Source organism: Poecilia formosa, unplaced genomic scaffold, assembly GCF_000485575.1.
Source record: "Poecilia formosa unplaced genomic scaffold, Poecilia_formosa-5.1.2 Scaffold56, whole genome shotgun sequence".
NCBI classification, from domain to species: Eukaryota; Metazoa; Chordata; class Actinopteri; order Cyprinodontiformes; family Poeciliidae; genus Poecilia; species Poecilia formosa.
Window position 1 is genome coordinate 2,591,752 of NW_006799995.1, and position 16,682 is coordinate 2,608,433.

At 38.7% G+C, this 16,682-nt stretch overlaps 3 protein-coding genes across 3 annotated transcripts in view; 2 read left to right on the forward strand and 1 right to left on the reverse strand.

The window, feature by feature from the left end:
* tas1r1 (taste receptor, type 1, member 1) overlaps positions 1-3,951 on the reverse strand; it is a 6,547-nt gene extending 2,596 nt beyond the window's left edge. The window contains exons 1-4 of the mRNA XM_007553438.2: positions 2,665-3,951; positions 2,252-2,540; positions 944-1,708; positions 643-861 (exon numbers count right to left, since the gene is read on the reverse strand). Of these exons, the coding sequence (XP_007553500.1) occupies positions 643-861; positions 944-1,708; positions 2,252-2,540; positions 2,665-2,849 (1,458 nt within the window). The 5' untranslated portion in view covers positions 2,850-3,951. The remainder of the gene's footprint in view (positions 1-642; positions 862-943; positions 1,709-2,251; positions 2,541-2,664) is intronic.
* A 945-nt stretch (positions 3,952-4,896) lies between these two features.
* On the forward strand, positions 4,897-11,874 carry rprd1b (regulation of nuclear pre-mRNA domain containing 1B). The gene is made up of 7 exons (XM_007553439.2): positions 4,897-5,612; positions 7,720-7,849; positions 8,737-8,870; positions 8,992-9,110; positions 9,216-9,342; positions 9,779-9,954; positions 10,117-11,874. Exons 1-7 carry the CDS (start codon positions 5,462-5,464, stop codon positions 10,264-10,266), a joined length of 987 nt encoding a protein of 328 aa, XP_007553501.1. The 5' UTR covers positions 4,897-5,461; the 3' UTR covers positions 10,267-11,874.
* Positions 11,875-13,004: 1,130 nt separating this feature from the next.
* The window catches only part of LOC103139031 (kelch-like protein 10), a 6,551-nt gene continuing 2,873 nt past the window's right edge, over positions 13,005-16,682 (forward strand). Inside the window, exons 1-3 of the mRNA XM_007553473.2 lie at positions 13,005-13,225; positions 13,458-13,944; positions 14,730-15,347. Coding sequence (XP_007553535.2) covers positions 13,107-13,225; positions 13,458-13,944; positions 14,730-15,347 — 1,224 coding nt within the window. The 5' untranslated portion in view covers positions 13,005-13,106. The remainder of the gene's footprint in view (positions 13,226-13,457; positions 13,945-14,729; positions 15,348-16,682) is intronic.

A 16,682-nucleotide genomic window follows, 5' to 3' on the forward strand; every position in this document is an offset into this window, starting at 1 on the left:
TCTGTGTTGCCCTGCGACAGACTGGCGACCTGTCCAGGGTGTACCCCGCCTCTCGCCCGGAACGTGAGCTGGAGATAGGCACCAGCACCCCTCCCGACCCCACTGAGGGACAAGGGTGACAGAAAATGGATGGATGGATGGATATATATATATTATTTATTTGGGGAGTGAAAAAAACTAAAATATATATTAATATGATTATTGTTATTATTATTGCTTTGATGGCTAAAAAGAAAACAAGAAAAGAAAACATGGTGATGAAAACAACAGAAGAAATAACACAGTTTTAGTTTATTACATTGAATCTGAGAACTTGAACAATTTCATTTAATAATTTATTTGATGCTAAAGTTTAGATGTTTCTTAATTTTTTAAAGGTTTGCAGTGAAACTTGAAACTCACAAAGTTTTGCCAGGATAAATTAATAAATAAATAATTTAATCATTTTGGTATTTATTTATTTAACTCATTGTCTTTTTTTATTTATTTTTTTTTACAGAGTGACCCAGAACTGATCAACAAACACAACTGACTTATTTAATACGGGCTGACATTTCTGGGCCTATAGCTTCTGATTAATGACATTTATTTTTGCCTCTCATTCGATTTCAACTAAAAAACGTGAAACATCGTCTGTCGTACCGATTCTGAGTCTTCTTTGCCGTGCCACTCTATCAGACTGGCATCCACTGTGAGGGCGATGGGGTCCGGCGTGAAGGAGCCTACCACTCTGAGAGACCAGTCCGTCCCCCTCCAAACCCAGGACACTATATCGTACCCGGTGGGTGGGTCTCCATGAATGTCAAAATACACAGGAGAGTTGCCGAGAGAAAATCGAACCTTCCTGAGCTGCGCCAGAAGCTGGAGAGGAGAGAGGACAAAGACACGGAGCTTCAACAGTTGGTTAAATGTTTCAGATCAGGAGATGTTTGCTTCACATTACCTCTGGTGGAGACACACTTCTCCCGCTGCATTCTCCGGAATCACAGTCAAGAGCTTGATGCAGAGCCTGAGCTAGAGCATAAACTGCCTTGTAAACATTGAAGGCGGAGGTGATGTCATATTTATCCATGGAGAAGTTGTTCCTGGCGAGGGAGTACAGGTCTGTGCTCTGCAGACAGTCATTGCCACCGCCGAGTGTCGTGTTGGCGTCTCCGTTGACGTGCTGCATTGAGATCTCGACCATGTTCTTCTGGAACTCGTCAAACCCAGGAATGGCGGCGTCCTTGACCGAGATCCCGAGCACGGTGCCGATGGTCTGGATCCCAGGAATCCCGGATATGAGAGTGGACGGCGACCAGTCCTCCGTCCCGATCCACACCTTTTCTGTAATGTTTCTCTCCAGCACATATGGGAGGAAGTCGTGGAACTTTGTCTTGCTTGAAAACACCACGATGGTGTTCACCTTGGTTTTCAGTATGTTGTCCACCATGTTCCTCATGGTCTGAACCGTGTCGTCGGAGGCCGTGGGGATGATTCCTTGGTATGGGATGCAGATGCCGTGGTGGGGGGCTTGCTCCGACAGGCTCTTCATGCCCTGCAGGCCATAGTCGTTGTCGCTGCCTAAAAGAGCTACCCACATCCAGTTGAACCGGACCAGCAGCTGGATCATGGCTGCCACCTGGTTCTTGTCGCTTGGAATCGTGCGGAAGAACGATGGATAGATCTCCTTGTTGCTCAGCATTTCATTTGATGCTTCATAAGAGATCTACAGCGAGCAATCGGGATGTGGCAAATTATATTAAATGGCTTTGCAGATTTTATTTTTGCTATTTTGTCACAGTTAATTTTGATGGTCTCCAATATTTTAGATCATCAAACAATTATTTTTCTATGTGAGGAAAATCAGAATAATGATTTAATTTATCAAGGAAAAAAGCAACACAAGTAAAGCAAAGGAACAGCAGGACAAAACGTCCTCCATATTGATGCAAATGCCACCAAAGTGAACACAACCAGTTATGTTTTTTGTCCCCATACAGTCAGATTAGTTTGGAAAGCTTGTTTCCCTATTATAAATGAAATCATAATTCTGTTGTATTTTACTTAGGTTATATTTGTCTGGTGTTAAAAATTGTCTAATTATTTGAATCGTCTAAGCGTAACAGAAAAGCAAAAACTAAGAAATCCTAAAAGTACTTTCCCCCCTCTTTTTTAAAAAAAATATTAGGACAATTCTAATTTAAATCTTTAAAAGAGACAAATCATGTACATTTCATGAGCACAACCAAAAATATATTAAAACTCCCACCTGTGGAATCACATAAGCCCCCAGCAGAGCGGCTGGCGTGAAAGTCTTGCTGCTGCTGTCTGGTCCAATCACACCAACTGCTCTCTGAACTTTGCTGAAGTTCTGGTACTGCTGCTCCAGCAGGTCCAGCGTGGCCAGGACACTGGCCGGGTTGGAGCAGATGTCGTACATCTGGTAGCCGAGCTTTACTCCTGGCAGCAGAGGCAGCGGGCCGGAGTTGTTGTTGATTTCTTCTACAGCGAATCTCATGGCTTGCATCAAGTGAAACCCGTGTTTGTTAGGTCTTCCTCTGAAAAGTGTAAAAAAAAACAACAAAAAAAACAAAACAAAACAAAACAAAAACGAGCAATTTAAAAAAAAAAGTAAAAAAATTGTTGGCGGTAAATGAAGACAAGTATTGACTGAGTGCTTACTGATCACATGGAACCAAAGCAGGCAGACCATTAGCAGGGACGTCAGTATAATGGAGGGGAAAGAGTCCTGCGAAGGAAAAGTCACCCTGGAGCTGCATCCCCTCAGCCTGAGACGTATAATCTAGCTCCCCAGCAGCTAACTGCAGCATCAGCCAGCCTGAGGAGAGGAAGACGGCAAGAAACATTATTCAAAACTCAGCTCAAACACCTCTGCTGACAAAACTCATGTAGCCTGTATGAAAAGAAGCAGGACTCGTTTATAAGAGGCCTCCGCTGAGGCGAGGAGCCTCCAGTGACAGGAAGGAACACTTTGCATCTTTTCAAGGGAATGCTGATTCAAAGAAGCTTGTTTGCATGTTGAATTTGTTTGTGAGACTGTAGCGTTTCCCCTCATGAAAATGAGCTGGAGACATGTAAAAAGCCAAAAGAAAAAAGAAAAAAAAAAAAACAAAACGGCAAAAGTTTTTGACAAAGGAAAAACACTTATTCTACTCTCATGCATTATTTTGGTCAGAAATTCTGTTTTGGTAAAGAAACATATTTCTGGTGGAGTCATGCATTGCTTTTTGTTGTTTGTTTGCTGATTCTGGTTTTCATGCCCTCATAGTACATTGATAACAACCAATCAGCTTTCATGTTTTTGGATGGTGGAAAGAAGATGGAGTACTCAGTTATTCCCACACATCCATGGGGAAAATGTACAAACTTACTCCATGAAGAACCAAGGCCGTAATTCAAACCCAGGACAAGCAGTGCAACTGGAAATCAACCAGTTGTTCCTAAATGGCCAATTTGTGGTGCCATTCTTATTATCCACTGATTTTACATTTAACTAGTACATGAACGTTTTATTTAATTGACCAAAAGCACAGAGTACCTGAGCATTACCTTCATGTTTTATATGTACTTTTAGTAAAGCTGTGAAAATATTGTGCAGTAATATACATGAAACAATCAGTTTAAGACATCCAAATGTCTGACAGGTTTTTGTAATCATTGTGAGTTTTGTGAATAGAACCTTCCCTTTTGTTTCTGCTACATTTCTACCGTCCAGTTTCCTCAAATCAAGGCACATCACAAGAGAAATGTTGACAAGAGGCGTAGATCCGTTTGCATTTTGGTGACATTGTATCCTCAAATTACTAAACACACTTTTTGCATTGGAATACAATCTGGCTGAAGATTACCTGTCTCCAAATCCCTAACCCATTGTTTTGACTGGGATAGTGTGCTTTTTTTCAGCCACGGTGTCGTGGAGGCAAATGTTTATGAAAATGAGCTCATCCGTCCAAACATAATGATATGTGATGCTTTTGATAAAACAAACTTGATTTTTGAACCTTTTTATTTTTATTTTTGAATTATTGAAAGCATTCTAAAACAAAACAAAAGTGTGAGAAACAATCAAAAAAAATTTATTCTTATTCTGAAATCCCAGCTCCATGTAAGATATTTCATTCATTATACTCAAATTTTTGTTTACAAACCATCTTCTTATATTTAGTTCTTTACAAGCTGCCAAAGGGACCTTAAGCAAATATATGTCTTCTCCTAATACCATGCCTCCCTGGAAAACCCAGAAATAACCTGTTATTTGAACCAAAATCGTATTATATCTTTCAAGAATTGTACAAAGCCAAAATATATGTGAATAGTTTATATCTAGAAAGTTGCACTTCTGATTTTAGCCTTTAAACAATATTTTCATCAAACATGACAAGATTTGGTGGATTGTTGTTTCTTATTTTAAGATTCGATGAGTGTTACAGACTCTCTTTTTTTAAAGAACAAAGTACAACAAGTATACAAAAAACATCACACCATATAAACTACCCGTGGCTACCAACAGTAGCCACGGGTTATTACAACATCATGTACATAAATTAAAGCTATAAACTGAGTGATTTAAATGCCTTACAGTTTTTTTTTGAATGAGATAGTAACTGGAAGTAGTTCAGTAGGTCAATTTTAAGTCACAAAGTAAGGAATTTTTCTATTGAATTTACATTTGTGAATAAAAAAAGCTTTGCTAAAAAATACAATCAAATTAATTAAAAAAATAATTATTTTCTTCCATTCTTGAACAACTGTTCAAGGACAATATCATCCCAACGTAAAACAAAAATCTTTATACATATTATCGATTATAAACCGACAGATATCTCCTTAAAACATTTTGGTACGAATGGAAAGAATATAAAGAACCTGATGATAGACTCATCAGCTTGCAGCAAGGTTCCAACCAGTGACGTCTATTGTCTGCGACGCACATGACAGGGTGAAAGTGCAAGTTGCCATTTTTTCGAGCCATTTTTACATGAGTTTATGCGACCAAAGGCAGAGTGTGAGTTTTAACCCAGTCTTTTGCTGTTGTTCGTTTTTCAGCAGTGTGCTAGAAATACTGAAGAGGAACGTTTCGGAAACGCGGGTTTGTTTTACACCGGGTTAGAGCGCAGAGGAGCTCGGCGCTCCACTTCTCTGCAGATAGCTGCTTAGCTGTTAGCTAACGTTAGCGTCTCCTGTAAACAAACACAACTCGGTTCAAAGGCACAGCAGCTTCCTCCTGCTGGTTTTCATCACCATATTTCTCTATAATTTATCATTTAAGAGCCACAACAGCGTTAGAAACAGCTCTCTGTTCAGTGCACAAAGCTGATGCCGATTATCTGCGAGTTAAGCTGCGCAACTTCAGTTTTGATGACGGTGCGAGCGCCTTCAAAATAGCTCGGAGCTCAGTTGCTTTGGAGCAGGTCGGGGTCAGTTTGTACGGGGAGCGGGAACAGAAGAAGTGGTCGGCATGTCGTCCTTCTCCGAGTCGGCCCTGGAGAAGAAGCTGACGGAGCTGAGCAGCTCCCAGCAGAGCGTCCAGACTCTCTCTTTGTGGATCATTCACCACCGCAAACACTCGGGCCTCATCGTCAAAGTGTGGCACCGGGAGCTGAAGAAGGGTAAGACACACACACACACACACACACACACACACACTCTCTCTCTCTCTCTCTCGCTCACTGCTGATTATATTTCTGTATTTCGGTATAAGGTACATTTTTAAGTAAAATTGAGGTTGATGTTAGCTTTGGAATGTCGTGATTTACAAGCTTGTTTCTTGTTAAGCAGAGGTTTTGTAAATTAGATTTTCTTAAACTTAACCTCATGTAAATTAGAGAAATCAGCTTGCTAGTTGTATGCCTGAATAGTCCTTGTTTTTTGTTTTTTTTTTAATATTAGGTCATGTCAGATAAAACAGTTCTGTTGGGGGTTTAGGTAATACATCTGCAAAATGCTACATACATTTAGTTTTTTAGATGACAAATTGAACAGTTCTCCTTGGGATGCTAAAAACTCAGGTTATTGTGTTTTTAAACTGTCTGGTATGTCAGGTTTACATAGAATAACCATGTAATGTAGAGATCAAATTACACACGTGGGTTTCTATTTCTTAATTAGGTGATGTCAGAAGGCAGTTGGTTACATTAGTATTTATTTAGGGTAATAGCGTGAAGAAGGGGTCATTACTCATACCTCCCACACTTTTCAGTTTTTTATTTTTATTATATTGAACTCTATGTATAATTTTAATTCAACTTCATGTCTCAAAAAAAGAAAATCCTACCAAAATACATTGAGTTTGTGGTTGCAAGGTGAGGAAGTGTATAAAGGCTGAATTGGTTGTACTTTCTCAAAGCATTACACATGTGTGAATATATGTACGGTCTTTAAGTTTGAATTGAAAAAAGAAAAGTAATTTAGGCGTTGTTTGACAAATATTTGATGTTGCATATAATTTATTCACTTGTGATTTTTTTTTCCAAACAAGTTGTCAACTGCGCCACATTAGGAGATCAAGTTTCACCCTCCACATTTTTATTTTTAAAAGTTTTTGTGACTTTAGTGGCCTTTATTCAACAGCCTCTGTATTTGATGCACCCAGGATCAGGTTTATATATTATCTTTGTAATATATAAACCTGGTTCCTGACTGAGCTAAAAAATAACTTGCATTATTATATCTCCTCTTGGTATGCCCGTAACATACAGTAACATTAGACAAATTGGACAAACACTGACAGCCCTAAATCAGATTAAGATGATTTAGATGCTGAAGTAGAACAAGTTACGTACAAAGTAATAGAAGAGCTTGAGGACGCTGAAGAACGATAAAGGTGACCTATTATGCTGCCTTGAACAGAATATACAAAATATGTTCATTTTTATTTGCTCAACATTCTTCTTAGATAATGAGATTTTTTGTCTGCTCAGTTCTGCCTATTTTGAGCTCTAAGTAATGGGCCTGTCTTCTGAGGTTGCTAGGTTACAGGCTGTGCTTCGCTCAGGTTGCTAGGTAACGGTCTGGGCTTTGCTAGGTGAGGGCCAGTGCCTGCTGATTTCCAAGGGTTTTTTAAGTGACTCATTTTCCAGACTCTAAAGTACAATAAGTTATTGCCAAAAACCAGCGGAGTGTTTTTTTTTTTTTTTTTTTTTAAGCACTTGGACTGTTTTTCGAAGTAGTAGAGGCCAAAACGGAAGCACAAAAATGTGTCTAATAGGTCCTGTTTCATAATTTGTTTTGTGACAAGTAATTGTAACTTTGCAATATTCAACAACTGTGTGATTTCACATTGCTATGCGTCTTAACAATTTTAAAAGAAAAGCATATTTTTTAAAAGCAAAGTCTAAAAACCATGTCAATATCCAACTAATTGAAATTTATGTCTGTATTGCGACATGTTGCTATTTTTGTGGCTTTTTCTTTCTTTCTTTTTTAAGTAAAATTTTGGTATCCTGGCAATATTTAATGCAGTTTTAATCCTAATGCAGATGTTGTCGTTTTATGTGATTGTTGCTCCATTGGGAATGAACCAGGATTTAATTGCTGGGCAGAAATAAACAAAAAGTTATTTTTATGTTATTAAAAATTATTATTGCCACACAAATCACTCTCCTTTAGTAATCAAACAAACAATGAGCTGACACATTATTAATTGGTATCAAGAGACTTTTCCTTGTTGATTAGAAAGCGGTTTGTCTTAAATATATTTCTCTGTGTGTTTTCTAGCTAAAAGCAACAGGAAGTTGACATTCCTGTATCTGGCAAATGACGTCATCCAGAACAGCAAGAAGAAAGGACCCGAGTTCACCAAAGACTTTGAGTCTGTCCTTGTGGACGCCTGCTCCCATGTAGCAAGGTACATTTCAACAAGTCATCTCTGTGTTTTCTACAAACTTACAGATGCTCTAAAAACACACAGGTGTTTTTAGAGCATCTGTATGTTCTAAAAACATCCTCTGCTTGAGTTCTATGGGAGGAGTTGGTGTGAGCAGTGATAAGTCAGAGGCTTTATATCAACCACGGATGATAAACATTTTAGGTCGGATCGTTTGAAAATAATCACTCGACTCTTTGCTGTTGAACTGGACTGACTGCAAATGATTTTAATTTTAGCATCTTTCTAAAATTTGCTCACGTATACTGAAGTAGAATATTCTGTATACAATATTGTGAAACCAGTTTTTAAAGGTGTTTTGCCATCCAAATGACAGATTGATTCAGTTTTAATTACTTCTTGTACTTTTTATGATAATTGTGTCGTAGTTTCTTCGTTATTGTTTGTGTTGATAGTTTTTCCTTTTGTATTTATTGACAGAATTAGGTTGTGTTTTAGCAGGACAAATTGAGCGTTGTTCAGGGACGGCAGATGAAAAACAGCCTTTTGGCTATTTCTGGCACATTTTCAGCAGTCTCAGTGTACGTGCATTGTCCCTACTAAATAAATAAATAAAATAAATTAACGAAAATCAGTAAGGTTTTTTTTTTTTATCACAAATTAAGCTTAGCACTGACATAAAATTGCATGCATCCAGGTTTCTGCCTGGACGTCTCACGCTTAAATGTAGTTTGTTCCCTTTGTTCAAACTTATAAGTGGAATAAACTCAAAAAACTCTTCAAATATAGCTTCCTACTATTTTTTGTAGACATATCTAACTTGTTTGGACAAGTTGAAAAACACCTTTGTGTGTGTGTTTTTAAAGCTTGTTCTTATTCCATTTGGCTGTTTTCTTGCCTCTCTGCAGTGAAGTGGATGATGGTTGTAAAAAGCAAATGGAGAGGCTGCTGAACATCTGGAAGGAGAGGAATCTCTACAGAGGTGATTTCATTCAGCAGCTCAAACTGGCCATAGAGGACTCCAGCAGCCCCAGACCCTCAGGTTTGATCATTTAATAACGACATAATTGCTTCATAGCTATGTTTATATAGAGCCGCCCTCACTACAGTTATATATGTATATGATCTAATGCACATTTCTGCTCTCTGTCATTTATCTGCAGAAGAGAAAAAGGCTGTAAAACGAAGTTATCAGAAGATCCAGGAGGATGAAGAGGATGACGACGATGACTACAGAAGCCACACATCTCCCCGCAACTCGGATTCCTCCGCGAATCAGCTGGTACGAACGCTGGCATCGTACAGTAACAGTATCAGATAACGCTGCTGATCCTTTTTTTTTTTTTTCTGATTTATTCCTTGTGTTTTCGATCATTACCATTTTCAGACAGAGGAGCTGGTGAAAGCTCTGCAGGACTTGGAGAACGCCGCATCAGGCGACGCAGCGGTGCGCCAGAAGATCGCCTCACTTCCACAGGAAGTTCAGGATGTTTCCCTCCTAGAGAAGATTACTGGTAAAATGTGACAAACTATTTATTTATTTATTTATTTATTTATTTATTTATTTATTTATTTATTTATTTAACTTTTAAAATCGGGGTTATTTACATTATAGAACAGAGTATTAGGGTTGTACTTTGAAAAAATAAAATAAAATTATGTATAAAACTTTGGACAGTAAGTGGTTAAACAATTAGTTAATGCATGTGGTGTTTTGAATTAATTGTAAATAAATAAATAAACAAGTAAATGTAATTTAATAAAATAATTTAAATAGGTTAATTATTGATGTTAGATTGGAGTAAATATTGTATGGAGTTCTCACTAACCAAATAAACGTTTAGAGAATAAGGCATTTGTAAAAAAAAAAAAGCGTAGCATTGCTTGAACTGAAATGAACTCGGTGAAAGAAATTCTGCAAAGACAACAACAGCTTTACCTCCTATTCAGACAAGGAGGCGGCGGACAAGCTGTCAAAAACGGTGGACGAGGCGTGTTTGCTGCTGGCGGAGTACAACGGACGGCTGGCAGCGGAGCTGGAAGACCGCCGGCAGCTCGCCCGCATGCTGACTGAATACATCAGCAGCCAGAAGGAGGCGCTAGTGGAAAGGGAGAAGAAGCTGGAGGTAAAGCACAACATCTATTTTAAAATTCTGCAGTGTTTAGATTCTTGATTTGCCGCAAACGTTTTAAGACGTTTTACATTCCCGGAAATATTTTTGTTTCTCATGAACCAAAACCTTTCGAGGCGTCGCCGATAAACGCGGGCCCCCACTCTTCTTCCGCAGGAGTACAAACAGAAACTGGCGCGAGTGACTCAGGTGAGAAAGGAGCTCAAGTCCCACATCCAGAGTCTTCCGGATCTGTCGCTGCTGCCCAACGTCACCGGCGGCTTGGCTCCCCTCCCCTCCGCCGGAGACCTCTTCTCCACCGACTGAGAGCTGCCAGGCTGAACAGACTCCTGCGACTTCCCTCCTCAGCCGACCTCAGCCCCGTGTTTGAGCAACAAGGACGCACCTGGCTTTGCCTCCAACACTGAAGGCACATGTTCTCTCAGAAGAGCAGCTTAGTCCACCCGCTAAACTCATCTGGACTAGAAGACAATGAGAAGAGAAGCAGAGGAGAACAGAGACTCTGCCCGAATGGAGTCTCTGCCACCAGCCTGGAAGTTTGTGTTCCTGATATTTTTTATTTGCTTTTAAACGGTGAAATGTTGTTTGAGTTAAAGCCTCATCCCATGTGATGCGTTTCCCCAATTGGTCTAGGTTATGGATGCAGGCTGAAGAGGATAATATTCGTTAGTTTTATTTTGGGTTTTGTTTTTTCTTGGCTGGCTTGGAGGCTTTTTATCAACACTCTGCCAGATGAGCAGTTTAGTGTGTGAAAAGATCATGTTGGGCTCAGCGGGGGTGGAGTTTTGTTTTCTCATCTGTTACATCACATCTTAAGTTTAGTAACACTTTTAAGTCCGCTTAAACCAGATGTGTTGAATAAAAGCTTCCAGATAGAAATGAACAAATTAAAAGATAAATTCTAGTCTTATGGTTTTTGACAAAAAACAACAAAAAAAAAACAGTTTCCAACCCAAAAGTATCCTTTTTTGTGTGTGTGTTTTTAGGTTTAGACATATGGTTAAGTTCATTGATGTGTTAGTTTTGCAAAAACAAGCTGGACTGAAGAAATATTACAAAGTTTTCTTTCAAAGAAACTGTTTTTGTGTGTGCTTGTGTGTAAACGATACATGGGAAACGCTAAAACCTAAAAATACAGTATCTTCTGAAAGGAAAAAAATGCCTTATGTTGCATGTTTAGAGTTTGGAAATACAAGGAAAAAACAAATTCGCTTATCAAAATCTGTCTGACTGGGAAATAAACTTCAGGGCCATTTCAGTTTTTTTTGTTTCGTTTTAATCCTCAGGCGTACTGACGTTCTGAGCCTCGAAGGCCTAAAACAAATACCAAAATATTTCCCTTTGGATGAGAGTCCCTTTTTTATGTTTTATTAGATATTTTTGTAGAGGAATAAGAGAGAATTCGTGTCTGTTGGTGTAGGGATACAGAGAGGGATGCTGGGATAGGTGGAGATGAGGAACAACTGGATTTGGTTTTGAAATTAAGGTCAGAATGAAATTTAGCTCTGATTTTATTTATTCCGTTTGGCGTGATTATCTTTAATTGCTCTCTGTGACGGCTGCTATATGTGGCCATCTTTGAGGGGTCATACACAGCAAGAAAAAGAAAACACACCCCTACACACACAGACGTCTCTGACTTTTCATCATAGACAATAAATTAGTCGATGCTTTCTGAGGAACATGACGGCTCCCGCCAACGGAGAGAAAACAATTTTTTATTTTATTTTTTATCTTACAAAAAAGGGGTTTGGAAAAGCTGTGAAAGTGAGAAATGTTTACTGAACTCTGAGCAGAGTCTCCTAGCTGTCTCAGAAGCACAAATATATATTTTTTTAAAAAAAGGAGTAAGTTAAGCTAAACAGCTTCATTTGTTTCCAGACCAAAGTCATAAATATGTCTTTGGCTTTAAAAGAGCAACAACTTTAAACTACTGTACACCAGAAAGGATCCTGGTAACATTTTACCCCCCCAATTTGCTAAACTTGATAGTATTTAGATATTTTCCTACCATCCGGCTGTTGTGTTTCTCTCTAATGCTAGTCCTGAAAGGAGACGTGGTTTTTCTCTAAGGAAAGTGATTCAGTGGATGCCAATAAAGTGGAACCATTTGAACAAATGCTGTGTGTATTTTTAATTTAATGACTGCAGTCAGAAGAAAAACCGGCTGTGAAGGCTTGTGACGAGGTAGGTGCAAGTTTTTACACAGTAGGATAACCATCAGCTTTTAGTTTTTATATTTAATTAGGTTCACTGATTTATGACTGTTACTGTGTTAGTTTTATTTACAAATACATATTTTGATTGCAAGATTCACACTTTGTGTTATGTTGTAACAGAAATATGAGTTTGTATTGTTTGCAGTATTTGTTCAGCAAACGTCCAAAATCCTCAGTTTGGTTCTGGGTATTTGGAGAAGGTTTGAATGGGTGAAGAAGAGCTAAAGGTGCACTATGTAATTTTTTATAAAGAATATGTTTTTTGTTGTTTTTTTAACATATTTGTTAAAACTGTCACCATATTATGACAGATATTCTGTGAAAAGTTTCATCTCCTCCAATCCCTCCTTGCCGTCATCGGTGGCCATGCTAGCTAGCATTAGCATTCACAACGAAATCTGCTGGCGGGGGAAAAGGGGAGGAGTCTGATGGGGGAGGAGCTGCGGCGCTAGTTAAGACCCGCCCCTTGCTTCTGATTGGTTGTTTCGAGTTAGCGCTGGGTGTACTGGAAGAAGGAAGAGAAAATGAATTTTTTCACATATCTGTCTCATGACATACTGTCAATACTGTCAAGACATAACAGTTTCAAAAAATATGTAAAAATATATATTTTAATAGTTACATACTACAGCTTTAAGTAGTAGGTTAGTAGGATATTTTCCAGTTAATTGATATGTTATCTAAACTGAAATCATTTATGTGGCCGATTTTTAACATAGCTAATTTAATAAAGACAGCTGGATTTATCCTTGGAATGGTTACCTTTGGAATTCTAATGACTAGTTCATGTGACGTCACAGAAACTGAAATGTCAGACCCTGTGAGAGTTCTGAAATTCTCACAGCCTTTCGTTTCTGCAGGAAATCAGTCCAAGACTGAGGAGAATAGAAAGGTCTTTAATCCTAGGGAGCAAAGATTGGTTAAAATATGTCACTGCATAACAAGCTCTGCATGAGGCAGCAGCTTTGTGACACAGTGATCAGAGTGGACGGCGGTGAATTCTACGTACACAAGGTCGTCTTGTGCAAATGCAGCCCATATTTCAGGTAAGCTCTTAGCAGGAGATACGGCAGATTTGATGTGAAAAAGTAAAAGAGGATGGCTTGTTAAGGAACAGAGAATAGTAAGATAAATAAGCCTAATAGAGGTAAGAAGAACATTTAATGATAAACTGTGATTATCCTGTTTTATGGATTCAGTATGCACTACATGATCTGGAAATATGTGAGTATTCATTTTCAGTCCAATGACTATTTGTTTTGTTTTGTTTCTTCACAGAGCTCTGTTTAGCCACTGGTCAACACCAGACTGTGTGACCTTTGACATCCCTGGAGTGTCAACCAGCCTAATGTGCCTTATTATCGAGTTTGCCTACACAGGCAATGTTCTTCTGACAGGACAAAATGCACAGGAACTCTTCATAGTAGCAGACCGTTATAATATGACTGGCCTTTTACAAGCCTGTAGTGATTATTTAGAAAAGCAGCTGAACCCACAGAACTGTCTCAGCATCTGGATGCTTACAGATACGTTCTACCACCCAGAACTGAGAGAGAAGTCCGAACTATACATTCTGAGTCATTTCAAAGAAGTTGTTGACACCTGCGCAGATTTCCTTCAGCTCTCTGCTCAACAGCTAGTTCAAATCATTGAAAGTGACTTACTCATTGTAAAGCAGGAGAAGACGGTATACAAAGCCATCCTCAAATGGATCGCCCATGCGCCCGAGGAACGGAAAACTTACAGCTCATTACTATTTTCTAAGGTGAGGGTGGTGGGCATTTTGTTTTTTTGGCATTCTTGGCATCAATTTACGTATAATTTCATAAATGAATAATCACAACATTTATATGCTGCCTAAATTACACTGTAACTAATTAACTGTTACAGTTAATTAGTTACAGTTAAGTAATTAACTAATTAACAGTTAATTAACTGATTAACTAATTAACAGTTAATTAACTAATTAACTGTTAGTTAATTAGTTAATTAGGCTGTTAATTAGAAATTAACTACATAATTAACTGCCTTTCCTGTGTATATATTTATTTTATAAATATAAAATAAATATGTGTGTGTGCGTATAAATATACGCACACACAGATACACACACACACACACACACACACACACATATATATACATAGTATTATATGTATATACATAGTATTATACATACATATATACATAGTATTAAAGTATCTACATACATGCACACACATACACACACACGCACGCACGCACACACACACACATATGTATATGTGTATATACATATATATATATATATACACAAATGCACACATAGACACATAGAGAGAGACAGACAGAGAGATTGATTGATTTTTGGTTAGGTGTAGGACCATTAATGTCATGGTGAGATGATATCCTCGGTTCTGAATTAGCTACACATTTTGGTTGAAAAGAAAAGTAGATTAAAGCCATTTCATGAAAGTGAACTAGAAAAGGTTGACATACTCTTGTACTAGCTCTGGAAAGGCCATGCTTTATGCAATGTCACCCAACTCATGTATTTGTGTCTCTCTGCAGATCAGACTGGCTTGGATGTCTCCAAAGTACCTCATAGAACATGTGAATGAAAGTGAATTGGTGAAAACAAATCCAGAATGTCGAGCTATGCTCTTTCGGACATTGAACCCCATCCTGGACCACATGTCAAGGACCAGCTGCAGGTCTTTTGTCTGCCCATCTTTAGCAATCCCACGGGTGCCGCCCGCTCTCCTGTTGGCCATAGGAGGCTGGACTGATGGCAGCCCTACCAGTTTAATTGAAGCCTACGATGCTCGCAGTGATCGCTGGATAGATGTGGCCTATACCACAGAAACCATCCGGGCTTATCATGGCGCTGTCTTCTTCAATGGATCAATTTACTGTGTTGGTGGTTTTGACAGTATTGAGCAGTTCAGTGCTGTGCATAGACTTGACCTGACCTCACAAAACTGGGAAGAAGTGTCACCTATGCATGTCAGTCGGTGCTTTGTCAGTGTGACTGTGATGAATGACTACATATATGCTTTAGGAGGTTACAATGGACAGGAACGGCTAAACACTGCTGAACGCTATGACCCAAAATGCAACCAGTGGACTATTATTTCTTCCATGCACGAGCAGAGGAGTGATGCCAGTTGTGCAACCCTTCACAGCAGAGTAGGTGGCACTAATTTATGTTTCTGGGCTTTATGACTGGAACAGAGAAAACAGCAGAGATTTATTTGGTAAACTTTGGGTAATTCAGATGGTTTGTATCACTTTATTGCTAACATGAGCAATAGTGGAATATGTCTGACCATGACATATTCCATACTCTTTGGTCCAGCACACATCTTGTTTGAATCTAACACAAAGAACAGGAATTTCTTTGTGTTTATAGGTAGCTTCTCATAACATAGGATGGAAGTCACAAGCGGAGTAACCCAAGGTTCAGCCCTGTGACCCTTTCTATTCAATATCTAGCTCAGGTTATAACAGGAAATAAGATTAGCTATCATAACTATGCAGATGATACACAGCTCTATATTTCCATGTCAACAGGTAACTCTAAACCCATCCAGGCACTGAACATATGCGTATAAGAAATCAATGTGCAGATATGCCATAACTTTCTCCAGCTGAACAGAAACAAAACTGAAGTCAACATCTTTAGACCTAAAGAGGAACTATCAAGAGTCAGCATGAAGCTTCAGTTATTGCAGATGGAAACTAGCGAGAAGGCCCAAAATCTGGGTGTGGTGATGAACTCTGACCTGAACCTGTAGAGCCACAAAAAGACAGTTATAAAGTTGGCCTTCTATCATCTGAAGAACATTATATCATCCTCCTACCATTCCTTGTCATCTTCTTTGTCGTTTCTGCCAGTAGTAACATCCGGCTGTTCATCACGACTTGTGTGATGTGAATAAGTGTTACTTTTACAGTTTTGCAAAATACATCTATTTCAATAGGGTTGGAAAAACCCCGCATCCCAGTGCGAAGAAATTTTAGTGCAAAAACTTCTTAGTGAGAAACTTCTTGGTTTTTCAAATATGGTGTGTTTCTGTTGAGCAGATTTATTGAAACCAGGAAGATAGAGCGCATCATCCCAGTTCCACTGGCTCTCTGTAGGTCAGAGAATAGACTGTAAAATACTTTTGTTAGTTTATAAATAACTAAACGGGTTTAACTGGTCATTAAACAACATTAATGACCAGTTGTTGTTTCTCTACCTTCCAGACCTCTCAGGTCTTCTGGTTCTGGTTCTGCTCTGCATACCCAGAGCCAGAACCAAACATGACATTCAGCAGTATTCAGTTTCTATGCACCACAAATCTGGAACAAACTTCCAGAAAACTGCAAAACAGCTGAAACACTGAGTACATTTAAATCTAGACCAAACACCCCCCTGTTTAGAGTTGCCTTTGACCCATAATCACTGCAACATTGACCAACATATTTGATGGGTTTTGATGTCTTTGATGTTTTTTTTAATGTTTTTAATGTTTTTAA

Excerpts from the sequence above, each read along its gene's own strand:
- rprd1b (XM_007553439.2), top strand. The coding sequence starts at position 5,462 with ATGTCGTCCTTCTCCGAGTCGGCCCTGGAGAAGAAGCTGACGGAGCTG. Across the intron at positions 8,871-8,991 it reads CAGCAGCCCCAGACCCTCAG|AAGAGAAAAAGGCTGTAAAA; the intron begins GTTTGATCATTT and ends ATTTATCTGCAG. Across the intron at positions 9,343-9,778 it reads CCTCCTAGAGAAGATTACTG|ACAAGGAGGCGGCGGACAAG; the intron begins GTAAAATGTGAC and ends CCTCCTATTCAG.